This window comes from Phocoena sinus, chromosome 2, assembly GCF_008692025.1.
Source record: "Phocoena sinus isolate mPhoSin1 chromosome 2, mPhoSin1.pri, whole genome shotgun sequence".
In the NCBI taxonomy this organism is placed as follows: Eukaryota; Metazoa; Chordata; class Mammalia; order Artiodactyla; family Phocoenidae; genus Phocoena; species Phocoena sinus.
Window position 1 is genome coordinate 116,209,667 of NC_045764.1, and position 18,515 is coordinate 116,228,181.

The 18,515-nt window shown below is 33.9% G+C and overlaps 1 protein-coding gene across 7 annotated transcripts in view; it reads left to right on the forward strand.

The window, feature by feature from the left end:
• The window catches only part of MIPOL1 (mirror-image polydactyly 1), a 323,322-nt gene that overhangs the window by 150,870 nt on the left and 153,937 nt on the right, over nucleotides 1-18,515 (forward strand). For all 7 annotated transcript variants that reach the window (XM_032623178.1, XM_032623177.1, XM_032623176.1 and 4 more), the window contains one exon: nucleotides 16,526-16,633. In XM_032623178.1, the coding sequence (XP_032479069.1) occupies nucleotides 16,526-16,633 (108 nt within the window). The remainder of the gene's footprint in view (nucleotides 1-16,525; nucleotides 16,634-18,515) is intronic.

The window sequence follows — 18,515 nt, forward strand, 5'->3', positions numbered from 1 at the left end:
GGTCCTTTTTGATTAGCTTCTTTCACTTTGTATAATGCACTTAAAGTTCGTTCATGTGGTAGCATGTATTAGTACTTTTATTGCTAAATTAATCCTTTTTACGTTGCCAAGTAATAATATGGATATACCAGATTTTGTTATTCGTCAGTTGATGGACATTTATTTCTGCTTTGTGTTTATTACAAGTAATTCTACTCTGAACATACATTTAAAGTTTTTGTGTGGACGTATATTTTCATTTCTCTTGGGTGTATATCTGAAAGTGGAATTTCTGGGTCATATGGCAACTCTATATTTAACATTTTGATGATTGTATATGTCTTTTTATGACTGGCTTATTTCACTTACTTAGCATGGTGTCCTCAATATTGTAGCATGTGTCAGAATTCCTTTATTTTGAAGGCTGAATAATATTCTGTTTTATGTATATACCACATTATATTTATCTGTTCATCCATCAGTGGACACTTGGGTTGCCTCTACCTTTTGGCTATTGTGAAAAATGCTGCTGTGAACATGGTGTACAACTATATCTTGAGGCCCTGCTTTCATTTCTTTTGAGTATACACCCAGAAGTGGAATTGCTAGATCATACGGTAATTCTATTTTTACTATTTTTAAGAAACTGTCATACTGTTATCCATAGTGGCTGCATCATTTTACATTCCCGTCAACAGTGCACAAGGCTTCCAATTTCCATATACTTACTGACACTTGTTTTCTGGGTTTTTTGTTTTATAATAGCCATCCTAATAGGTGTAAGGTAGTATATTAGGTGGTTTTGATTTGTATTTCCATAATGATTAGTAAGGGTGAACATCTTTTCATATGTTTATTGGCCATTTTTATATCTTCTTTGGAGAAATGTCTATTCAAGTTCTTTGCCCACTTTTTAATCAGGTTTGGTGTTTTTGTTTTTGAGTTATAGGAGTTATTTATGTATTCTAGATAGTAAACTTTATCAGGTATGTGATTTACAGATATTTTCACCTGTTCCATGGGAGGCATTTTCAGTCTGTTGATTGTGTTCTTTGATGCACAAAAGTTCTTAATTTTGATGTCCAATTTATCTGTTTTGTCTTTTGTTGCCTGTGCTTTTGGTGTCATATCCAGGAAGTCATTGACAAACCCAGTATCCTGAACTTTTTCCCTTATGTTTTCTTCTAGAAGTTGTATAGCTTTACCTCTTACATTTATTTAGGTCTTTGATCCATTTTAAGTTAATTTTGTATATGGTGTAAAGTAGAGGTCCAGCTTCATTATTCTGCATGTATATATCCAGTTTTCTCAGCACCATTTCTTGAAAAGACTTTCTTTTCCTCCATTGGATGGTCTTGGTAACCTTAGGAAAAAAATTTTCACCATGTATACAAGGGTTTATTTCAAGGCTTTCTATTCTAATCAATTAGCCTACATGTCTGTCTTTATGCCAGTGCCACACTCTTTTGATTATTGTGGCTTTGTAATAAGTTTTGAAATCAGGAAGTGTGAAGCCTCCATGTTATTGTTGTTTTCTTGGTGGAGTAACCATTTTATCATATATTGTCCTTATTTGTCTTTTGTACCAGGTTTTGAAAAAGTCTGTTTTGCTCGATGTTAGTATAGCCACCCTGCTCTCTGTTGGCTACTATTTGCATGGAATATCTTTTTCAACCCATGCATGTCTTTAGATCTAAAGTTAGTCTCTTGTAGACAGTGTATAGTTGGATTCTGGCTTTTTAATCCATTCTGCCAATCTTTGTCTTTTGATTGAGGAATTTAGTCTAGTTACATTTCAAGTAATAACTGATAGAAAAGGACTTACTATTGCCATTTTATTCATTGTTTTTGGTACATCTTATAACTTCTTTGTCTCTCATTTCAGCCCTTACTGCCTTCCTTTGTTTTCAGTTGATTTTTTATAGTAATGTGCTTTGATTCCCTTCTGATTTCCTGTTGTGTATATTCTGTAAATATTTTCTTTGTGGTTACCATGGGGAAACATAAAATATCCTAAAAGTTATAACAATCTGTTTTAAACTGATAACTTTAATCACATAAAAAACTATACTCCTTTAAAGCTCTATTCTCCCACTTTATGTTATTGTTGTCACAGATTACATCTTTATATATTATGTACTCATTAACATAGATTTCTAAGTATCCTATGCTTTTGTCTTTAAACCTATAAAAGAATAAAAAGTGGGGTGACAAACCAAAATTACAGTAATAAAGATTTTTTATATTTGTGTACTTACCTTTACTGGATAACTTTTGTATTTTCATATGGCTTTTAGCTATTCTGTACTGTCCTTTCATTTGAACTCCAAAGACTCTCTTTAGCATTTTTTGTTAGAGCAGATTTAATGTTAATGAACTTCCTCAGGTTTTGTTTATCTGAGAATGTCTTAATTTTGCCCTCATTTTTGAAGGATATTTTTGCCAGATATGAAATCCTCATTTGACAATTTTGTTTGTTTGTTTGTTTGTTTCATTCAGCAATTTGAATATATCATCCCACTGCCTTCTAGCCTGCAAAGTGTCTCCTGAGAAATCAATTGATAATTTTATTGAAGATTCCTTGTATATGAACAGTTGCATTTCTCTTGCTGCTTTCAAGATTATCTGTCTTTGACTTTCAACAATTTGATTATAATGTATCTTGGTACAAGTCTCTTTATAATTTATCCTACTTGGAGGTAGTTGAGTTTCATGTATTTTTACATCCTGTGTTTCCTCAAGTTTGGGAAGTTTTCAGCCATTATTTCTTTAAATAAGCTCTCTATCCCCTTTCTCTCTCTCTTCACTTTCTTTGAATTTCATGATGTGTATATTAGTCCACTTGATAGAACCATAAGTCCCTTAGGCTCTATTTACTCTTCTTTATTATTTTTTATTTTTTCCTCAGACACTATAATTTCAAATTATCTTTGTTCAGGTTTACTGATTCTTTCTGCTTGTTTGAGTCTGCTGTTGAACCACCCTAGTGAATTTTTCAATTCAGGTATTGTGTTTTCCAGCCCCAAATATCTGTTAGGTTCTTTTTAAAAAGAATTCTTTTATTTTGTTTATATCCTCATTTTGTTCATGTGTTGTTTTCCTGATACTGTTTAGTTTTCTGTTCATGTTCTCCTTTAGCTCATTGATCATACTTAAGATAGCGGTTTAAACTCTTCGTCCAGTAAGTTTGAGACCTGTGTTTCTTTAAGATTGGTTTCTGTGGATTTATTTTGTTCTTTCAGATAGGCTGTAATTCCCTGTTTCTTTGTATGCCTTCTGATTTTTTTGTTGAAAATTGGGCATTTGAAATAATACCCACATCTCGCATTCTCTGTAGACTGGCTCTGTGCAGAAGACTTTCACTAATCAGCCTGCTCTGATGACTGAAGATCCTCTTGAGCCTTTTCTGGAGATGTATCTTCCCTGGGCCCATGTGTGCACTTTTATTCCAATTCTTCTGTATACTTGTCTGCTTTTAAATGTCTTATTTCTCTTAGAGTCTCACACGTGCTTCTTCACAAAGCCTTTGGTATGTATTGTAGTCCTCTGCTAATAATCTCTTGACTCCAGACAGCACGGCTCTACAGTTCCCCCACAGCTCTCAATCACTGCGGCATTCACTACAGCTTTTGGCAACCTCCAACCTAATATCCAAACCATGCCATCGTTCCCATAAGTACTTCAGTTCAGGAAAGACAGAAACAAGTGCCTGGGGCAGCCCCTAGACAGACCAGTATGTTGGAAACAAGTGCCTCTCTTTTGTTCCACCCAAAGGAGGAACTGAAAATTGGGTAGCCTCCTCCCAACTGACATCACTATGATGTGCCATGGAGACAGTCCAGGAGGAGCAAGTAAAAATGCTGCAAATTTTCCTGCCAATTTGAAGAGTGTCAAATTGGTTGGGGGTTTATTTGGTTGCTGCTGATCCTTAATTGTTTTCTAGAATTCCCACAAAGCTTTAATCCATATGCTATTTACTTTTTTTTCCATTGGGGAGCTAGGGCCTGGAGCTTGTTTGTCCATCATCTTGCAGGTGTCATTCTCCTCATTGTGGTTTTGATTTACATTTCCCTAATGGCTAATGATGTTGACTACCTTTTGTGCTTATTGGCCATTTGTTTATGTACTTTAAAGAAATGTCTATTCTGGTCCTTTGCCCATTGTTTGGTTATGTTGTTATTCTTTTTATTATTGAATAGTAAGAGTTCTTTATATGTTGTAGATACAAGGTTGTTTTTTTTAAATCAGATGTATCATTTATGAAATATTTTTCCCTTTCTGTGGGTAATCTTTTCACTTCTTAATAATATCATATGCAACACAAAAGTTTTTCAGTGTGATGAAGTCCCATTTATCTTTTTTCTTTTGTCACTTGAAGGCTTAGAAAGTTATGCCGAAGCCAACGTCACTAAGATTTACTCCTGTTTTTTCCTAAGATTTTTATAGTTTTATCTCTTACATTTAGATCTGTTATCAAATTTAAGTTAATTTTTCTGTATGTCCTAAGAAAGTTGTCTAAATTCATTCTTTTGCTTGTGATACTCTTGATTTTTGACCAAGGCATCAGGTCAGTCCACTGGAGAAAGGTATGTATTTACAACAAATAGTGGTAGAACAGCTGGGTGTCAGTATAGAATTAAAAGGAAACTTGACTCTTCCCTCACACCATACTCAAAAATAAAGTCAACGTGGATTATAGACCTAAACAAGAAAGCTTAAACCTTAAAGATGTTGTAAGAAACCATGGGTAGATATCTTTATTATATTGAGTTAGGCAAGGATTTCAGAAAGGACAGAAATAGCTCCAACCATAACAAAAAAATTGATAAATTTGCCTTTAACAAAATTAAAACTAATGCTTGTCAAAAACCAACTTTAAGAACATGAAAAGTTAAGCCATAACCTAGGAGAAAATATTTGCAATTCTTGTATCTGACACAGAACTTGCATTAAGTATATTTAAATAATTCCCACAAATTGATAATAAAAAGAAACTACCCAAGAAAAAATTGGCCAAAGACTGGACAAAAAACTTCACAAATGTCTGATGAACACATGAAAAGATTACTATAACTTGTGAACAGGGAAACACAAATTTAAATGTGATACCATATCACATGCACTGTGGCATCTGAAATTAAAAAGACCAACAACAGCAAATGTTGGCGAGGATGTGCCGCAACTGCAACTCTGACCCATTGCTAATGGGAATGTAAAATGGTACAACCGGATTTGAAAACTGCTTGACAGTTTCTTACACACTTGAGCAATATCTACTTCATGACCTAGCAATTCCATTTATAGGTATTTACCCAAGGAAAATGAAAACATATACATGCTGTAGGAATTTTAAAGCAATGTTTATAGGAGCTCATTCATAATATCCAAATACCAAAAACAACTCAACTGTCATTTCTTTAGTGGGGATATGGACAAATTATGGTATATTCATACAGTGGAATATTAATTTGCCTGAAAAGAATGAACCACTCATGCACAGAAAAACATAGATGAATCTCAAATACATATGTTGATGAAAGAAGTCAAAGGATTACAACTTAAAGGTTTCATTATTTTTTTGTTTATTTTTAAAGAAGATGTTCGGGGTAGGAGTTTATTAATTAATTTATTTTTGCTGTGTTGGGTTTTCGTTTCTGTGCAAGGGCTTTCTCTAGTTGTGGCAAGCGGAGGCCTCTCACTATCACGGCCTCTCTTGTTGCGGAGCACAGGCTCCAGACGCGCAGGCTCAGTAGTTGTGGCTCACGGGCCTAGTTGCTCCGTGGCATGTGGGATCCTCCCAGACCAGGGCTCAAACCCGTGTCCCCTGCATTAGCAGGCAGATTCTCAACCAGTGCGCCACCAGGGAAGCCCCATTGTCTTTTTTGAAGTTAAAGAACAAGTGAGATAATTCACAAAATTACAAATCAGAACAATGGTAGCCTATGGCTATGGGGGCAGATTGGAAGCACCAAGTCCTTTCTGGTGTGTGATGGAAATATTATATATCATCATCAAAACATTTTGCATATTTCTGTATTTAAAAATTAGTTATTTTTGTTTAAGTATAATGTTTTCGGATTTCTATATTCTTATGCTGCATTTATGCTTATTAATACAGTATATGATAGCCTAAATATTGTCTAGTGGCACATGCCTATAATTTTGCAAGGAAATTAATATGAAAAATAAGATTTCTTTAAACAAAATTCACATCATTTATTTATTAAGCATGCATTATATAGCTTCAGCAAACTATGTGCTGGATTTGTCCCTAGGATTGTAGGTGGATGTGACCAAGAATGCTAAGCAGATGGTTGCAGATGAGAATATAAAGGAAGGGCAGTGAGTCCACAGAAGCAAGGAGGGAATGGTATTCCTCAGGAGGGCTTCCCAGTGGAAAGATGGGGTCTGGTGCTGTGTGGATAAGTCATGTATATATATATATATATATATATATATATATAAACTTGTGCAAAGGCATGAAAGTTGAAAGGAATGTTCATATTTTGGGGACTGTGGATAATTTATCATGTCTGAACTAGAGCAAGTGTATAATTAAGGAGGAATGAGAAAATATGAAATGGGTCTGGCTCACGAATCGCCACTGTCGTTCTCCAAAACTTAACTCTGTAAGCAGTGAGAGAACCAATAAAGTATATCAAGATAGGGTAGGTAAGAGTTAGTGTGATCAGAGTTGTATTTTAGAAATAGCTTTTTGGAGTATTTATTCGCTCTGAGATGCAACCTGAAAACACGTGCACATACACATACACATACACATTCTTTTTTAAAATTCCTCTGATGATATTGTTTTGCAGCCAGCTTTGAGAACTACCAAAATAGAGGATAGTTTGGAAGGGCTTCAGACTGAAGCCATGACACTTGCCAGTTAATGAGAAACTTAGAGGCTGAATGAGAGGTATGACATAGGGGATAGAGAATAAAGCATGTTGAAGGAATAGGACTGACTCCAACTTTAGGATAAAGATAGGAGGAAGCTTAAAATGATTTTCAAGTTTAGCAAGGATGATTGGGTAAATGCCATTTATAAGCAGGGAATACAGTAATGTAATAAATACATATTTAATATCACCTGTGTTTTAGGTACCTTGCTGTGGGCTCTACCTTCTTGGAGTTTGCAGTTTATATGAAGGAAAAATATATATTTTGGACATTTTCATGTGAAGACCTGATGATATCAGGTCTATTTGCATATGCATACATAAATATACATATAAATGTATGTATAATTATGTATAAATATATGTGTGGTTTTGTATACGCATACATAAGTATATTTGTTAACATACTAATATAGGTGTAAAAATGTGTGTGTGTATTTATGTATACATATATATGTATGTAGCTTTTATAAAGGCCTTCATTTCAAAGAAAATACTTCTAACATTAATAAAATAATAGCAATTTTTTGTTTTATAGTCCTAAGAAGAACATTATGATTTCAGATACTATGTTAGCCATAGAATGTGCAATTAAAAGGTGAGAAATAATTGCCAAGGTGGTTTTTATTAATTTAGCTTAGACTTGATTAGGTCTGAATGAACTGACTTAAATGTAGTAATCGTGTATACTGGCTAGTTCATATTCCACTCTGATCTATGTTGTGTACTTCGTTATATCAGGTTTATGTACTACTTTAAAAATTAACTATCTCTAAATGCTCAAAGTTCAAATTTTATAATGTCATCATCAACTTTTTCTGTAGTTCTAGCTATTTCCATTGCTTTTACTATTTTCCTATGTGTGTTCCTTATAAATGTTGTTGATAAACAATGATTCTGCCTGAATTTGAATCCTACTTATTAGTTGCATGACTTTAAAGAAGGTATGTATTACTCTCTGCTTCTGCTTCCTTCTCTACTTGTTATTAAATCCTTAGTTATTTACTTTCACATGGTATTTTCGAAATGGTATATGTAAATATAATTAAGATATCATATATATAAATATGTAGAAACGTTTTATTTTCTGGCATGTTGCCTGGTAAGTGGTGGTATAATATTGCCTAGTGCATGCTCGATGAGTGTTTACTAAATAATTTATGTTTTGTCTGTGTGTACATGTGCACGCGCACTCACACGTGTGTGTATCAGCTGTAGCATATGTGTTTTCAGAGACTCATTCACATAATTATTGTTTTTCTTTTTTAATCTTTGGTTTTTTTAAACTTCAGTATTGTATAAATTATTCATTTAACCAAGTTGTTGATATTTTGCCAGGGCTTTGAAGAAACAAGTTACCATTTTGAATTTGGAAACTCTTTATTCCAAGTTATTGTAATGTGAGAAAAACATTCTATTTATTATTTTTAAATCTAAAATCAAGTGATTTTGTAAAATTCTTCTAACGAAAAGGAAAAAAACTTATATAATCCTAAGTGCTTCCAAACGTCTGCAGTTCAAAGTACATAATTTACATTGACACCAAAGTTTAGTTTCTGTTTTGACTGGAAGAGTCTGGTATTATTTTTTGTCTGCAAAGGAAAGAGTTGTATAGCACCCAAGTGGGAAGATGTTTGATTGTAACGCAATCAACATGATTTGTGACTGAAAGGAGATTGTACAGGAGGAGAAACAGCAGCTGTTAAAAACCTAGACAATATTAGAGAGAACTTTTTGTTAAAACTTTTCTTTTTTTTTTTGCCACCCTGTGTGGCTTGTGGGATCTTAATTCCCCAACCAGCGTTTGAACCCAGGCCCTCAGCAGTGAAAGTGCAGAGTCCTAACCACTGGACTACCAGGGAATTCCCTCTTTTTGTTAAAAACTTAAGGCATGTTAATCTTTCAGGAAGTAAACATAAAATAAAACAGAATCATAACTATATTTTCTGCTTGATACAGTTCTTCAGAATTCACAATAATGAGTAAAAGGAAATTACTGATGAAAACAGATCTTATAGTAAATATGGGTCAAATCCTTTAATAAAAATTTGCCATTAAATTTTGATATATTTTATGTATTTAGCTCACTCATATTGTAGAATTACTTTTGTTTGTTTGCAGAGGCAAATTTAATTCTTTTCTTCTTATTAGTGATCTTACAGAGCACAGAATCATGAACGTATGTGATGTTTTCACCCTACTACAACTGTCCATCTTTTTTATCTATATGCCCCACTCATTTACTCCTCCTTATTATTATCTTGCAGGGAATCCCAGATATAATGTCCTTTTTATCTATAACTTTTATTGTGTATCTCTTAAAGATGTGGACAGTTGTTTAAAACATAACTACAGTACCATTATCATACCAAAAATATTAACAAACAGTTCTTTAATATTGTGAAATATCCAATTAGTTTTCAAATTCCAATGATCTCATAAATATCCTAACGTTTTCTCTTTGTTTTGAATCTGTATCTAAATAGGAATCACACATTGCAAATGATTGAATTGACTCTTAAGCCTTTTTAAAATTTATAGATTCCCTTCTGTCTCTTTTTTCCCTTGGAATTTATTTTTTTAAACCAAGTATGTCAGTTGTAGCATTTCCCAGTTCATTCATTGAATCTCTGTAGTATCATTTAACATGTTCCTCTCTTCTGTCTTTTGTAAGTATGGTGATTTGATCTAGAGGCTTGATCAGATTTAGATTAGTTTTTATTAGCAAGACTATTTTACATGTGGTTTGTGTTGTTTCATCTGGAAACATATGTTGGTTTGTGAAAAAACTATGTTGTTAACAGATCTCAGTGCCTAGATCTCTTAGTATATTAATCTGATGCTTAGATTGTCTTGTCTTTAGCTAGTGGGGGAGATTTTCAGTTTAGTTCATGAGTCCTCTCTGAGTTTCTTTGGTACTTCCTTAGTTTTGATAGTTAATACAAAACTTCCGCCAAGAACATATGTTCTTGGATCACATTGCACATTTCTTGTCCTAGTCTTGGAGTCAACAATATATCCATGGAGTTCTTTATTTTTAGTAAGAAATCGTACTTGGAACCCACAGTGTAGACGCTAGGGGTACTCATTGCTACTGGGTCTCCTATTGTTTCTAGCCTTTTTCAATGGACAAACAACACACACACACACACACACACACACACACACACACAGTTTTTAAAGGCAAAACTTTGTATCTTCATATTTATACTTCCAACTCAAGTTCTGAACTAAAGTGTTTTTAGTTAACTTGTTTTTTATCTGTATGTTTTGTCTCTTATGGTGAGAATCCTAGTTCTCAAGGACACTGACAATACACAGATAGCATTTACTTAAGTTCAATTTGAGTATTAAAATTTTTTAAGTACAAAAAATAAAACCTCCTAGGTCTTAATTCACACATTAGAACTTTCAAGAACGTTAATGTTTGGCAGAATATGAACACAGAAGGTATTGTGTTATTATTAATTGTGTCAGTTTAAAACGAAGCCATCTGAAACTATAGAATAAATTATATATTACTTAATTTAGGGACATTCTTCTTCCATAGCATTTGTCTTGTTTCTTTTCATTCATTAAATTATGGAAAATCATTTAACACCTGAAAGTGTGGCACTTTGGGACAGTTTGCCACGTTGAGTGGTCCCTGGGCCTTATCTTCTGTCCCTCTTGTACTGCATGGCCATGGAAACTGAGCCCAACTATGCAATGTAGATAAATGTCCTCATCACAAAAATAGATTTATTAAGCTATATTTATCTCTTTGGTTACAGTATTTCATATAAAAATTGGCCTGTGAGTACCCTCCCCCCGATCTTTTCAGAAGGAATGAAAGAGAAAATCTGTGAAGATTAAAAATGAAGAGGAAGCCAAAAACAAAAAAGGAAACGTAAAGAGTTAGAAACATATCAGTTAACTAGGAATATAAGACCAGATATAGATCCCAAGGGCTAGGAACTTGGATTTTATTGCCCTTAAAAGGAATGATGATGGGACCACTTGAGGTGGGAACTGAATGGAGACCCTTGCATGTATATCCAGAACCATATAAAGAACAACCCTTTAGTATAAGGGAATCTAGGAAAAATAGACAACTTACTGGTTTAGGAAAGGGACAAGGAAATTTGTCTTTGGTCATGACTGAGCAAAGGGGGACAATTATACTGAGAAATCAAAGGGCTGGACACTAAATATAATAACCATCATGGTGAGGATTCACAAACTGAGACATTAACATAAAAACCTGTCCTAGGGACTTCCTTGGTGGTTAAGAACCCACCTGCCAATGCAGGGGACATGGGTTCAAGCCCAGTCCAGGAAGATCCCACATGCTGCAAAGCAACTAAGCCCATGCTCCACAGCTACTGAGCCTGCGCTCTAGAGCCCACGAGCCACAACTACTGAGCCTGCGAGCCACAACTACTGAAACCCACTCACCTAGAGCCCGTGCTCCACAATAAGAGAAGCCACCGCAGTGAGAAGCCTGCGCACTGCAACGAAGAGTAGCCCCCACTCGCTGCAACTAGAGTGTGTGCCCGCGCACAGCAACGAAGACCAAATGCAGCCAAAAATAAATAAATAATTTATTTTAAAAAAAGCAAAAACCTGTCCTAGATGAATAAAAACTTTGGATCACCCCCACAAGAAGCAAATGCAAAACCAGTCTGGGCAATTCTTCCACACACAGGTTAATATAAAACTTCTACCAAAACAGGATTCTCCACATAAGATAAAACAGTCCACTGTGAGACACAATTAAAAGAGACCATTAACAATTTGAGATAATAGGAAAATATGAAGGAGTATAAAATATGTGTATTTAAACAGAGAAATCATTAAGTAATATATGTAAAAAAGAGCACTGTGAAAAAAAGATGGACAGAATTGAAAAAATACAAGGAAATATCTAGAAATGAAAACTATAGTCATTGAAATTAAAAGATAAGTAAACAGAGGAAGGGATAGACACAGCTGAAGATAGAATCAGGAATCTCAGTTCACTAATGATAGATGCTCAGAATTCACACACATACTGAGAGATTTAAAATATGAAATAGAGATTAAAAGATATGAAAGGAGGGACTTCCCTGGTGGCGCAGTGGTTAAGAATCCGCCTGCCAATGCAGGGGACACGGGTTTGAGCCCTGGTCTGGGAAGATCCCACATGCCACAGAGCAGCTAAGCCCATGTGCCACGACTACTGAGCCTGCACTCTAGAGCCCGAGCCACAACTACTGAAGTCCGTGCACCTAGAGCCTGTGTTCTGCAACAAGAGAAGCCACTGCAATGAGAAGGCTGCGTACTACAACGAAGAGTAGCCCCCGCTCATCGCAACTAGAGAAAGCCTGTGCGCAGCAATGAAGACCCAACACAGCCAAAAATAAATATAAAAAAATAAATTAAAAAATAAAGATATGAAAGGAATATGAGTAAATCTAATATATGACCTATAAGGGTTTCAAAATGGGAACTAGGTAACATTTCAAAATATAATAGCTGTGAGTTTTCCAGGTTTGGGAAGCCTAGAAAGTATCCAGAAGATTAAAATAAATCCACCTCTTGACATATTGTAGAATTGAAGAACTCCAAAGTTAAACTACAGAAGATTTTAAAGCAACCATTGAGAAAAGACAAACCTATAAAAGAATGGTTATCAGACTAATAGTGACTTCACATTAGCAACAATAGATGCCAGACTGCAATGGAACAGTATCTTCAAAGTGCTGAAGATACAACTTTTGTCGTAACTGTTATATCCAGTAAAGAGTGTCTCAAGAACAAAATAATCACATTTTTAGACAGAATGTCTCACTGAGAGATCTTTTAAAAGCTGTGCTCTGAAAAGAGGAACTTGAACCCAGAAGGAAAGCTAAGATGGTTTGATAGGGGACTTCTACCAATTCTTATAAGAATAGATAATTTTATATAAACTGTTTCCAAAGATAAAACACTTTTTATGAGGCTAATCCAACCTTGATAACAAAACTGGAAAGGATAGCACAAAAAAGGAAAAATACAGATCTGTCTCACTTAGGAACATATCAGCAATCTGATATATAAAATATTTGTAAACCAAATTAAGGTATCTATTTTTCCTACACATATACACATATTCAAATGGATGTAACCAGTGACATCTAACAAAATTCATCTAAATGATTATATGATAGAAGCATTCCTTTTAAAGTCAGAAACAAGAAGAGAAGAATGACCACCACGTAACGGGAATTTGGGGAGCTGCACCTTCTAAAATACATCCAAAGTTGGACTGCTGCTCACTACCATCCTAGTCTGGGCCATCTCATCTCTCTCCGGGACTACTCGGTAACCTCTAGATTTCCTGCTTCTTCCCTGGTCTTCCTGTAGTCTATTCCTAACAGAGCAGGAAGAGTGAACCTATATTAATATGAGGCAAATCATGGTGCTTCTTTATTCCAAACCCTCCAGCAGCTTTCCCACTCAGAGTAAAAGCCGTTATCTGTAAGATCTCAAGGCTCTTCTCACCTCATCTCCCAGTATTCTTCCCTTGCTTACTTCATTCCTGCTATTCTTCCCCCTGTTAATACTCAAGCATACCAGACAAGCTTCCACTTCAGAGCCTTTCCCTTATTGTTCCTTTTGCTTGAACCACTGCTTCCAAAGAGCTGAAGACTTACTGCTTTGTCTTCTTAGTGTCTTTATTCAAATATTGTTTTCTCAACTTAAAATTTCTCGTATTTAAAGTTACAAAAGATTTCCGTACTTAATCTTTTTGTACTCCATATGTTTCTAATCTGTTTTTCTCCGTAACATTTTCACCTTCTATCATATTACATATTTCACTTATTTATTTTATTGTCTCTTTTCCCATCTAGAATATGAGTTCCATGGGGACAGAGATTTTTATCTATTTTGTTAAATGCTGTATCCACCACCACTTATATAATTATGCCTAGCACAGAGTAAGTGCTTATTAACAAATATTGGTTGAATGAAAATGCACTTCAAAATAGGGGTTCCTTGGAGAAAACGATGGCAATGAGATTGGGTGAAGGAAAAATTTGTGATAAAGTTCTAATGTTTTATATTTTAAAAATCTGAAAGAATTATAGCAAATTTATTTTTCATTTAGTAAATACTAGTGATCAGTACAACAGTTTCTGTTGTATTATTCCCTGTCTTTTCTTTATATTTAAATTACAAATTTTAAATTTTTAAATATTAAGATGTATAGAGACTAAATTGGTGACAATGTCAAGAAAATTTGAGATGTAAATTAAAGGGTAGGATCTTTATCTACTTTACAAATATTATGTAAAATCATAATGTGACAATAGTTAATGGAGTGTAGCACTTGGTAATGAAAAAATAGTTCTATCTCTTGGCTTCAGAATAAATTTCAGGGACTTTCCTGGTTGTCCAGCAGTTAAGACTCCATGCTCCCAATGCAGGGTGCCTGGTTTTGATCCCTGGTCAGGGAGCTAGATCCCACATGCATGCTGCAACTAAGAGCCTGCATGCTGCAACTAAAGATCCCACGTGCTGCAACTAAGACACAGCACAGCCAAATAAATAAATATTCAAAATAAATTTCAAAGTGAAAGAGTTTGGTTAAAAAAACAAACTAGGAAAAATTACACAGAATATGCAATTTCTGGAATATGTATAAGTCACAAACATGTATTTGACAAGAGCATTTGTGTATGGTTTTATTCAGTTCAAAGTTATTGTTGGCTTGCCACAGCTTGATTCCCAGGTCAGTGTTAAATTTAGACTTTATGAAGAAATGAAAATAAATTCAACATTTATTTCTTGAGCAAGAGTGAGTGAATTTTTCTGTGTGTATCATGTAGAAAGAAAGAAGTTTCTATCTTTGGATCATTTCTGATTTACTTGGAAACACTAAGAAATAGGTGGTCAGAAAACTCGTGACCATGCTTTCTCACTTGACCCCTGATATTTCTATCTTCAGTCTTTCTCTCCTATATTCTTCCTTTTTCTCGTCTTTCAGCTTATAAAATTATGTATCCAAAATAAGCCCAACTCAGATGTCATCTGCTCCATGAAACATTTTTTTATTCCCACAGCCAAAATTGTCTACCCCACCTTTGTAACCTTATAGGTCATATTAAATCATTCTAAATACTTAGTATGTAATCGTTTGTATTAAAATTAATTGAAAATGTAAATGATTATTCTAATCGAGAATATGTCTAGTAGATTGTAATGCTTCTATGTCTTATTCGTTTTCATGCCTCATGATTTGTGTCTTCACTAAACACATTTGTATTTTGATTGCATTTGTGACCAGGTATTTTAATTGTTACAAACTAAAAAGGGACAAATACAAATATGTAAATCATGTGTCCCCTCCAAATAAAGCCCAAATGATGTCATCTCACAAAGGTTTTAGGCACATAATTTTTAAAAATGTCATTAGTATGTAAACATCACTATGTATATAATTTAAGTGAGTATCGGGAGTTTGATAAGACTTTCCTTTAAAAGAATTAGTATATTACTCAAGGTTGGGAAATACTGATACAGATTGCAGAGTAATATTGAGGTCAGAGGCAGAAATCATCATTAGAGCACTAAAAAACGCCAGTTTGGTTTATGACTGCATCTTGATTTTGTATCATAATAATGATTTTTAATTCATTATGACAATTAACCATTTGTCAGGTAATGTAGAAGTAACTTCGTCTAGATCTTGAATCAGTATGTGTACTTACTTATTGGTTGTTAAATATCCTAATTTAAAATTAGATAAATTAAGGAGTGGTTTTTTAATATTTTACTGAACGATAGATTTAGTACTTTATTCCTTTGCCAATAACCCTTGTATCTTCATATGGTCCTGATATGCAGCATATCAGTTTATATTCTGTACAATTATTGTGTAAAATGTTTGATATATTTATATTAAGATTTTGTTTTCAAGTGGCATGACATTTCAATGATTTTTTGAACATAGATGCTTCTATTAGCCCATTTATGCTTTTGTTTATAATTTCTTTTTTACTTAAATTTTTATATATTACCAGTAGGTCAAAATGTCATTTCACGTCTTTGTTATCCCTTGTTTTACTTAAAAGTAAGGTTTAGTCAAAATAGGAATTAAAAACACTTGTTTCTTTAGTTGTTTCCTAGTCATGTAGCACTCTGGCTGTTAGTTTTTCTCTACTCAACTGTTTCTTTAGATATTTCTAAAAATCTGAAAAATCTCATATTTTTTTTATTTTAAAAAATTAATAAGAAGTCATCACAAATATCATATTGTACTTTATTTAGAAGCTATTGTGATTTTTAGAAGTATACTTTTATTCAGCCAGCAGATACATAGTGAAAGCCATTTGGCTAATGAAGAAAATAATTTTAAATATAGTTTGATCTTAATTGTATAAGAAATAAGTATTTTTCTAATTTATATGGTAGTATTTAGATTAATAAAAGTCAAACTGAAAATTACAATTGAATTTGCCAGAGTATTGTAAACAATATTATTTTGTTCATATTCAACATTACTTTTAACTTACTATTCTTATTGCAAAGGATACTCTGTCTTTTAGAGAATACAATGGTATTATTTACATTAATTCATGTGGGTTGGTGAAAAAAATGCTATAACTCCTTTACTTAATGGGATTCTTCCCCTGTGGCAGTGCAAACGGCTAGAGCAGGAGCTTCATCATCTGAAAGAGCAGAACCAGACTTCAGCAAACAACATGAGACATCTGACTGCTGAAAACAATCAAGAACGTGCTCTGAAGGTAAATCTCCATTCCTTCTTGCAGGCAAATTAAGGTTGTAAGCCCTGGTGCCAGCTTTCTGTGCTGCATATATCAGTTGTGTACATTTCAGCAGAAGTGAGCTGTGGTGTTTGCCAACAACCCGTTCTTTAAACACAGATACAGCACCCTTCTGTTATGGTATTATTTTATCTCGTGTATGTGTACATGAAAACAACATATTTTCTGAATTTCAAGTGGTGGTATAATAATAACTTTAGGTTTATGTTCATTCTGTTTCTGATTTCAAAATATGTTGTTACCTTTTGTAGTTAATAAAAAGTGGCCACCCTGAAAGAAAAAAAAAATAAATAATGGGCTTTTTCTTTGCACCAATATTTATTACAATAATTTTCTTAATGACTTGTAATATTAGTAACGCACAGAACTGACAGTCCTTGAAAGGTATGTGAATATGTTTGGGAATTGAAAGAGTACTTAAAACGTTACTTACATCAAAAAAAGAGGAAGAAAATATATTATACTAGAACTTGTAACAAGTAAAGAGTACATATCATGACAAAAGTTCTGTTTCATTTTAATGTAGATCCTGTAATTATGAAAAAGGACATTATTTCAATTCTGCTAATTATCTTTTCTTCTTAAGATACTTTTCATTCTCTTTTTTTGTCTTTGCCCCAGTTCCTAGCATAGTGCCTGTGACATAGTAGGGGTCCCTGCCCTCAAGGTGCTTATGCTCTCATTAATGGGTTAAAAATAAAACATAACATATCCACAGGAAACATAAAAGATTCATCATTGTTGTTATTGTACAGTTAAAAAAAGATGTGCTATCAAGAGGATTGTATTGTACTTTATTGTCTTAAATTCATTTTTTGCTGCAGATTATGAAAAAAATATGTCATTAGCAGGGTAAGTCATTAAGCCAGAATCATCTACCAATGTAGAGAAAAATGGTGACATTTTGATGTGGAAATAATTTTAACCTGTTTATAAAGTATGAGATACGGTTGAAGTCAGATTTTTCTACAAAATGTATTTAGCTTCATTTTGAAATTCTCAGTGGTGGGTGTGTAATAATTTTGCTATTATTCTTTAATGCACTTTCTCTTTATTTCTCTTGAATTTATATATAGACCAGAACAATAAATGGGAAAAAAAGAATTGCTGTGATTATTTTTCAGTTACCCTGAGGAATTTACTATTGTATGAGTAAAATTAAGTATATAATTATTTAGATGTATATTTGCAAATCAAAGGTAACATAATCTTTTAAAGACAGCTTCCATTATGAGTGCTAATTTATTACCAGCATTAGGGGACAGATATTATGTGCTCTATATGTTATGGCTATTACTATTTAAAATAGAACCTAAAATAAAAATTCTAGGTTAAGTTACGTAATAATTGCATAGTCTTTATTCTGGCATTTTTGGTTGTGTATTTATGTTAAATTGAATTAAGTAGCAGCTGCTATTTATGAAGAGAAAAAGATGCATATTTCTAAAAGATTGTTAAAATTAGAAGGCAAACTGTAGACCAAAAGAAACCTGGAAGTTAAAGTAGTACTATTATTAGTATCAGTAATAAAAGTAATATAAATAAATAAATTTGAATAGGATGAGAGCTGAAATTTTTACGTTTTATTTCATTGCATTATGCTATAATTCCTAAAGGAAACAGTCCTAGATATAGGTTTGGAAAACAATTTGGGCTTCCCTGGTGGCACAGTGGTTGGGAGTCCGCCTGCTGACGCAGGGGACACGGGTTCGTGCCCCAGTCCCGGAGGATCCCACATGCCACGGAGCGGCTGGGCCCGTGAGCCGTGGCCACTGGGCCTGCGCATCCGGAGCCTGTGCTCCACAGTGGGAGAGGCCACAGCGATGAGAGACCCACGTACCAC